Raw genomic sequence first — 8,866 nt, 5'->3', positions numbered from 1 at the left:
CTGATTCCAAGTAATCCCTGGGCCTGAACCCCATGCTTCCATTTTAGGGAATCTCAGGCCTGGTCCTTCTGAAGTGCCAGGACACCGGGGTAACCACCAGTGCACCAGCTCCCCAGCTTTTAACTCAATGTACCAGACTCAAATGCCACCATCCTCGCAGCAGCCCACCGCCCACCTAGCAGCTTTGTTCAAACACTTTAACGCCCTGTTCCTGCAGGCACCCTTGTGCAAGGTTCCCCCTGCCTCTTCGTGAGAAGTCACTGCTGGAGGGGTGCTGGGTCTGTGCTGCCACCCCCACCATACCTCCAGGTTGGAGAGAGACAGAACAAACACTGAGAAGGTGCTGCAGCAGCCTCCTGGCTGGGAAGGGGGGCAGCTGGGAAGGGGAGCAGCTGGGTAGAGGCAGGTGGACTGGCTGCCTTGTCACTTCTGCAGGGTACGGCCATGAAACAAAACAGGTTCACTTTCCTCTAGGAGATGTACCTACCCCAATGCAACCTGTGATGAGGCGCTTGAAATGATCCTTCCGGCGCTTGTCTGCCACCTTCTGCAGTGTTGGGTTGAGAAGCTTTGAATCAAACTGCTCCAAAGAGTCCCTCTGGATGTCTGGGATGTGCTCCATCACTGCCTTCAGCTCAGTGTAGCGAGGGCGCTGCAGGGGAAGAAGTACGGTTAACACAGCTCTGATAGAGGAGCAGCCCTGCCCTCCTCAGAGGGCTATTTGCTCCTACCCAAGTGGGCATGGGATTAGTCTTCCACCACTCCCCAGCCCACTTGGCATCCAGACAAAGAAGAGAGTTTCTCACCAAGGCCTCGTAGATCTGGAAAGCCAGGTGGACAAGAGCTGCCATACAGCCGTCGTGCTGCCCGTGCGTCTGTAAGCCCTTCAGCACACTTACGAAAAACCACGACACGGCATCAGGCAGGAGGTTTCCTGGAAGCACCTGGGGAAGACGCACTGTCAGCACAGAAGCAGGATACTGATACACGACTGCCTTTCTGCAGCAGCTTGGTCTTCCTGAGGGAGGAGGTGCCCAGGGGTGAAGCAGCCACACTTCTCACTACAGTCAGAGCTTTCTCTCCCAACCCTGCCAGGAACTAATCCCTTCTTCCTCCCAGAGGTACCTGTTTGAGTAGTGGCCAGCAAAGCTGTGTTGTGGTTCTTTGGCAGGACAAGGTGTCCTTCCAGGAAAGGGATGTGTAGGCAGTGATCAGCAGCGCAGTGCAAACATCCTGAAAAGGAGTCAGAGGGAAACCAGTCAGAGGAACCATTTCCAACCTCCAGGGCTCACACCTGAAGGGGACCAAGAAGCAATCCAGGGACTCTGCAGGACCTCTTTGGGGTAATCCTCTGAGAATCCTGCATGCTGCTGCTCCAGCTGAAGGTGCTCAAAGGCACCCAGTGTGCACCCTCAGAGCCATGAGGAACCAACATCAAGCAAACCTGCTCCCTTCATCTTTCCTGGAAAGGCTCTGGAGCACCCATGGACTCCCATCAGCTGCTAGTATCAAGTCACTGCAAAAGCTTCTGTAAGAGCTTCTGAGGCATCCACAGCAGAGAAGGAGTACAGAGGTGTTGAGATGAAGGTACTCTGCACAGTGGGCTGTGTTTTTTCTGTTTACAGAAAAAAAGAGCTGCTGGGTGAAGTTCTTTCTTGTCAAGGCTAGAGCCCAGGATGGAGGCAGAGCCAGGGAGCACCCTGGAGGCTGAATGCTCAGGGCCTCACCCACAGAAGGGCTTAAACTGGAGCTGCATATTTTACTGGATCCCAACCCCCACATGCTTTGTGGCTTCTGCAGCCATTAACAAGGCCCTTAAAAAACATTTATGTTCCCGAGAGAGGATTCTCACACTGGGGAATATTCCAGCATCCCAGATCTCTGTTGCAGTGTCTGGCTGCACCACAGACAAGCACGACAAAGAGTAGAGAGAACAGATGGTGGAAGTCAGAGCAGGCACTCTTACCTCCTGCTTCGTCAGACACTTGCCGAGCTCGGTGAGCTCTGCGCTGGCAGGGGGAGTCACCTCCGTGGCCATCGCCTCATCATCTGCGGAGCAGAGAAAAGGCAGCGCTGTGAACACGGCCCCCCGAGGACTGGGGGAGACACAGGAGGGAGGCACAGGGAGAACTAAGCTGGGAACCAGGGGACAGCACACAGAATCAGTATGCTGGCACAGCTTCCCTCCAAGCAAAAAGCACGCAGCCTTTGTGGGGCAGGAAAGGCACCCAACTAGCTACCTCCAGCTCTTGGGAAGATGGTGCACATCCCCCCCTCTTCTCCCTCAGACCTCTTCTTGGTACATTAGGAATCAGCTGTTCCAACACGCTACCTCTGAACCCTACAGCACATTTGTTCTAGGCTAGACTGGGTTTTTCTGTGGCCCCCCAGACACACTGGGCAGGACACAGACGAAGGCTTGTTATCAAACCTATACGTCCTCACACATAACTTCCAGCAACAGGCCAGCCTCCCCCTCAAGAAATGCATGAAGAAATAGGAAAAGTGCTTGCACACACGAGGGGGAGGAGAGGCAAAGGTGGGCGTTTACTCACCGTCTCCATCTACAGCAGCAGTAGTGTTATGCTCGACACCTTTCTTAGAAACACAGCAAACAGCTGCAAAAACAGTTGCAGGTCAGAAGAGCAGAAAAGGGAAGATGCTACTTCAGAACATGCAGAGATTATCCTACAGACTCTGATGGGCTCACAGCTGCTTTAGGCTCCCCCAGCTCTGACACAGTTCTTGAAGAATCTGAAAGCCCAGTATAAAAGCCAAATACTGCACTACCTGCAAGGCTGAAACATCCCACCCACAGCATCCTCCCACGGCAGAACCTGCTGCACAGTGTCTGCTTCAAACTTCTGAGAACCAGGAACATGCAAAACCATTTGAACTCTAACCTGAGAAGAGCAGCATCTTAAGGCAACAAGACAGATCAAGAAAGGAGATACGAGGTTGAAGACCTGTAATCTCTAGGCAGAGTCAGTTTTCCCAGCCTCTCTGCTCAAAGCCATGCTGGCAAGAACACAATGTTGGAGAAAGGGAACACAAAGCAGATTGCGTGGGTGGAATAACTTCCCTTCTGTCTGGCTAGAGACATGGCAATTGCCAGCAACAAAACTGCTCCACACTCAGGTTGGCCTGTATTGGGCTCTAGGGCACAGAAAGGGAGAACCCAGATTCCAAAGGAGGACTGGACTCCTACAGGGACAGTGCCATAAACATGAAGCCCTAAATGAAAGAAGGCAAACTCTGTTCTAAAGGTTTTTAACTGATCTCTTACTAGGTTTTAGCCAAGATTTTGGCAGGGTTAGCTGTCTCACACCTAGCTTCTAAGCATCATGTTAAGTGCTACTGGCCATTATCATTCAGTTTTACTGCACACTGGAAATTGTTATTGTCGGTTCCAGGGCAAACATCCCAGGGGACCTAGCTTGATTTCACTTACTGATGAGATCCATGACTTCTCGGGTCAGCAGCCTGACCAGCTGTTCCTCAAGCATCTCCTGAGACTCAGGGTTGTCATCTGCAGCATCGTCCTCACTGCGGAGAACAGGTTTTAGTGTGAAGGGAGACAATGTCTCAAAGTATTCCCTCTCCTCAGGGTCACCATCAGGGTAAACACTGTTTTCCAGTCCTCTGCTGGCAGGGCTGTTCCCTGGGCAAAGGGCCAAAGCTCCATCCCACTTCCCATTTCCCCCTTCCAGTACTCACATCACGAGGTGGAAACTTACCAGAGCATGCTTCGCTGGTTGATCACCTGCCATTTCTGAGACAACCTCTGTTCAAGACAAAAGGGAAGATTCAATACCTTCCTAAGGAGCCACACTGGACACAACGCAGAGGCCCAAGCGACAGCTGCCACTAGAAGCACACGAGCTTTAAACATAGCTCTCATGCCAAGCCCCATTCTGAATGGGACAAGAACTGCTACCAACTGTGCTGAAGATGCTGTGGCTGTGCTGGCTGTAGGAATCTTAGCTAAAGTAACTGATCTGTCTGGAAAATGGGGGGGGACAGGCAAAAAAAAACTCCACAACGATTCTCAAGGCTGAAGGTTGAGGAGCTGATACCACAGGTTTGAATTCACAGCAAGGGGTGCTGTGCAACAGCCAGAGTTCAATGCATCTCAAAAGACCCCCTAAACAGCATCAAAATCATGAAGTATCAAGGCTCTGCCCTTGTCTCTGTTGGCTTTGGACAGATGTTCTCACACATTGCTGCCAGCTGCGACAAGGAGTCTGGGCTGCCAAGGAACAGGAATCGAACAAGCTGTTCTCTTACCATGTGCAGATAGGTAAAGAGTGGTCCCAGCATGGGGCAGACAAGGGTTTCGTAGTATTCTGAAGGGCAGGAGAGTACCAAGGGCTTCACAAACACACCTGCACAGCCCAGTTAAGGAAGAGACGCAGCACATATGGCCAGCTGCTAGGGAGGCTGCAGCACAACAGCCAAACCAGCCCATTCCACTGGGAGGGCCAAGCAACAGATAACTTGAAGCCCATCCTCTCACAGCCCTGAATTAACAAGCGGTATCTTTCCACAGCAGGAGCATGAGGTATTCAGCATCTTCCCCTGACAGTTCAGCTGAGAAAGCTGAGGGTGCTTAGTTAGCACCAACTTCCTAACTGTAAGACTGAATGTCCAGCCCTGGAAAGTGGGCTGGGAACTCCAGATGGTCTCCCACACAAGCACAAAGTCTAGTCAGACACCCTACTGCCAAGCTCCTACACTATTCAAACCCCCCCATCCTCCAGAGGGCAACACTCTCCTCTTGTGGTGCCTCCAGGACCACACAAATCCTTTGCATTTATCCTCCCTGACCCCATGCACTGCTAGTTCTGCTCATGCCCTCTTAGGCTCACACCTCATCCACACCAGGTGTATCCCTGTTCGTTTACCTCCTCAATCACCCTTCTTTGGCTTGGCCATACTGAAAACAATACTAGGAAGCCACCAGGTTCTCAGTTTGCATGCTCAAAGCGTTCCTAGCCGGACTGAGACAGTGATGGAAGGATACGGAGCATGGGACGCAGCCTGTAATCAGGAATGTTGTCGAGGTTGTTGAAAGCTGAGCTGAGGAGCTGGTTGGCGAGACCCTCGACGGTGTAGAAATCCTGCTGCATGGAGGGGCCTGCATTTCCCAGGATGTGGAAACTTGAACAAAAAACAAGTTAGTTGCAACTCTGCCAGATAACAGGTACCACGCCTCTGGCCTGCAAAGGCTGCAAGTACTATACTATCACCCTGAGATTAGACAGCTGCTATGTTCTTAAACAAATACTACAGAGGAATTTTAGCATGGTGTCTCTTTTTTTCTGGGATACCTGCAGAGGGGCAATGAATTAAGCATTTAAGCACTAAAATGCACTTTGAAGTGCTGATGTATCCCAACACAGAGTTAAAAGTAGCAGAGAGACAAACTAGGTCAGGATACAAGAGAAGTGCTCCAATCTGACTACCTAACTGCAGAAGAGCTAAAGGCAGATCCGCATTTTGAGGTACTTTTCCCAGCAACTGTGTGTAGGTTACAACCACCGAGTATAGTTCACCACTCCAACTCGTACTTGGATATTATAGGATACAGCTCACATGAGAAGTCTAACTCTAGAAGTCAACGCTCGGCAACAGCCTACTGCTCCAGCTGTGCGGTGCTGGATCGCGTGGGGGAGACCTGGTGCTCTTACCAGTTGTCGTAGAGGGTACAAAAGAAGCCCTGCATCCTTTCTAAGACCGTTTTGTACACAGGAGAGTCATAAAGCTCCAGCAGAGGCTGAGGCAGACCTGTGGGAAAGATTAATGAGATATTAATACATTAATGAGAGAGCACAGTGCCCCTTCAGTGCATGCTGGGCAGGCTCCAGCCAGCCTGACAGCAGTGAGGAGAGTGCTTGGGAAGATCAACATGCAGCCAAATGGGAAGAGGTGCAGCAACCCTGCAGCAGAACCTCCCCTCAGAGGTCAGCCAAGTTCAGGTCGGTTGTAACTACAGCAGAGGTGTTTCCACTAAGGTTGTTATAGCCCCTTCATTTCTCCAAAGCAAAACTTACCAGATCTATCAAAACCCAGTCAGAAGCAAAGCTGACAGTTGTGCAGCTCCTCTAATAGCCCATCCCTTCAGGTTTGTATTCATGTCTGTCATGACACAAGCTACTGCTGAACTACGATATTAAAAAGTATAGAGCAGAGATCAAGGCCCTGCAGCTTTATGTGCAGTGGATCACAGACAGAGAGTTTATAGACCACAGAAAACAGATAGAGGAAGCATCTCCTCATTTTACAGGAGGAAATGGAAACAAGACAGACAAAACATCTTCCCTGAAATATTTCACTGTCTGTCAGAACCTGAAATTAAACTCTGAAATTTCCAGAGTCATGGTCCACACTTTATCCACAAGGCCACCCACTTCTGCTTGGCTGGAAAGGCTTCTGTGTTCACAAGCTCAAACCTGTTTTAAGATGGTTCCAAAAACCTCTCTAATACACCATCTGGAAACAAATGATAGGGCTATACTGCAAGACCTGGCTCTTGCCTTCCAGGACAGGTCTCTGCACCAGCGGAGGATGAAATGCCATTCTGCAGAGACCACCACCCAGCTGGGATAAGCAGTTTGGCAGGGTACCCTTCATTTTGTGCAGAAGAAACCAATTTGTCTGAGACCAGTAACTTATTGAACTTCTTCATTTCAGCAGGTTCAAATCGTAGCTGAGCTGTGAATACTATGAAGCTGGCTCTCCAGCTCCTCTTCACTTCCACAGCTATTCATCGATCACTACCTCAAACACCTCTGAGGATCTGCTGATGCATTCCTCCTGAAGAGAAGCCCCTTACCTAGGATGGCATTCTTCTCCACCTCCAGCATGTCCAAGGCCTTTGCAAATGTATCCCCCAGCCTAGCCACCATCTCTGGCGTGTAGAGGTTGTTGTGAGTCCTGAAACAGAAGAGCACTTGGTTTATACTCATGTGGGTCAACCCCTTCTGCCCTTGACAGTGGGATCCTCTCCTTCAGCTTGTCAACAGCTCCTCTGAGGCAGATGATGAGGAAGGTGAGACCAAGCACGTGTGCATGGGATCCCCCTTCCCCACCTGCAAAAATATTGGGGAAGCTGACCTGACAGAGACATGGAGTGACTCCACCTCATGTCCTGAATCTCCTGGCTGCCCCTTCTGCTTATTTCAGTTCACCCCACCCCTTGCAAGCACTGGAAGTAAAAAATCCCAGCAATTCTCCAGTTGATGCTGGCAACAGGTTATTAGCTTGGCCAAAGGGATCAGAGACTGTATTTTCAAAACTGACAAGACACAGATTCTGTAATCTCAAAAGACCTTCTGTACCCAAGGCCCCTGCAGAGGGAGGGGCTGTTTCAGCTCCAAAATGCACACACTTCCCCCCAGGGATGGGTCACAGTCCCCAGAATGGCAGGTGGCATTGGAGGGACTCTAGGGAGAACATCAGTCTGATCAGATGTTGCTCGTGGCAGACACACGTGCCCCTGGACAACACATCCAGCTGGGAACAACTCCGCATCATCAGGAAGGACACCAATTCAGCCATGGGTGGCTGGCTCTTGCCATCCAGGCCAAAACGGGTCCCCTCTTAGCCAGGGTACTGACACTCAGAGCTGGACTTGGCAGGGGGTGTCTCTCTCACCTACCTCTCTCCTTTGAGACCTCAGACCTCCACTCTGGGTGTCGCCAGCTGCACACAGCACAAATCCTGCAGCCTCCTCCAAAACTGCAATGCCATTGTACCTGCTGCTAGAGGTGATCAAGGGCAACTCAGTATCTCCCCCTAGAGCAGCATTTCCCAAAGCAGGGGGGTACATGGGAATGGCTGGGGGAAGGGAGCGTGGACAGATCTCGGTGTGTTCTCCAGAGTCTCAGCTTTCAGTCATGTCTCAATTAATTTTTTTTTTTTAAGGTCTCTGTTCACAATCCTGGCAACCCCGATGCAATGACGTCTGCCTGAGTTTGCAGAGAGCCTGAGTTAGCTCTGAAATGGCAACTATCCCATTTCTCTCTGCAAGTGTTAAATACTTCCCTGCTCACTGCACGTGAGGAAGGCAAGTATGTAAGTTTCATAAGAAAGAGCTACACAAATGACTTCTTAATGACTCATACTCTCATTCTGGGCTGAATCTAACACAATGCAACAGGCCTCAAAGGGGGCACAAGCTGGTTTACTTTCCCAAGAGGAGCTAGGGAGCAGCCCAGCCTCCACAAAAGTTTGGATAATGCTGTTGCACTGACTCGAAAAACTGTGCATTTCTGCCTCAAGCTATCCTCAAACCTAGCTACTGAAGTATCTCCTCTTGTATGTCTCCTGCCTGCTCCTTATCAACTTTGGCTTTGCCTCATGCTGGGGAGAAAGGCAGTGGGGTGAACCCAAGGACTGTGGAACTGCAGAGGTGAACCTTGAAATCCAACAGCTCTAACCCCAGCAGGACAGGTCAGAAAGTCATATTTTGAAGCTGCAGTGATGGTCCTTGGTTTTTTCAGAGTCCTTGAAGCATTTTCTTGAGTTTGACATTTGGGAGGGCAGATGTTCACTCACAGGTTGATCTCCCTTAATTAATACTTTAGCAAGGTCCTAGTGGTAATGGAGAGAAAATGTCTATCAGCTGCTCTCCATGAGAGTTCAAAAAGCACATAACAGCCCTCATATATGACAAAGATCTAGCCCCTAGGCATGTTCCAGCTCAGACTCTCAGCAGTGAGCAGCACTCCTGGGCATCCCACACACAGGAGGACATGGAAAAACAAAATTCAAGATATTTATGCTTCAGAAAAGACAAGCAAAGAACATGGTAGGACTTGGGGGAGTGTATTTTCAGCAATGGTCACAGCTCTGCTGGAAAGAG

At 50.3% G+C, this 8,866-nt stretch overlaps 1 protein-coding gene across 1 annotated transcript in view; it reads right to left on the bottom strand.

The window, feature by feature from the left end:
* XPO5 (exportin 5) overlaps window positions 1-8,866 on the bottom strand; it is a gene marked incomplete at its 5' end in the record, with an annotated part of 26,391 nt that overhangs the window by 607 nt on the left and 16,918 nt on the right. The window contains 11 exons of the mRNA XM_029084835.1: window positions 488-652; window positions 807-944; window positions 1,126-1,233; window positions 1,967-2,049; window positions 2,556-2,618; window positions 3,452-3,546; window positions 3,738-3,784; window positions 4,288-4,385; window positions 5,024-5,160; window positions 5,691-5,787; window positions 6,836-6,936. Coding sequence (XP_028940668.1) covers window positions 488-652; window positions 807-944; window positions 1,126-1,233; window positions 1,967-2,049; window positions 2,556-2,618; window positions 3,452-3,546; window positions 3,738-3,784; window positions 4,288-4,385; window positions 5,024-5,160; window positions 5,691-5,787; window positions 6,836-6,936 — 1,132 coding nt within the window. The remainder of the gene's footprint in view (window positions 1-487; window positions 653-806; window positions 945-1,125; window positions 1,234-1,966; window positions 2,050-2,555; window positions 2,619-3,451; window positions 3,547-3,737; window positions 3,785-4,287; window positions 4,386-5,023; window positions 5,161-5,690; window positions 5,788-6,835; window positions 6,937-8,866) is intronic.

Source organism: Antrostomus carolinensis, unplaced genomic scaffold, assembly GCF_000700745.2.
Source record: "Antrostomus carolinensis isolate BGI_N321 unplaced genomic scaffold, ASM70074v2 scaffold39714, whole genome shotgun sequence".
Lineage (NCBI taxonomy): Eukaryota > Metazoa > Chordata > Aves > Caprimulgiformes > Caprimulgidae > Antrostomus > Antrostomus carolinensis.
Note: the sequence above shows the minus strand (reverse complement) of the source record. Positions and strands in the feature narration are given on the sequence as shown.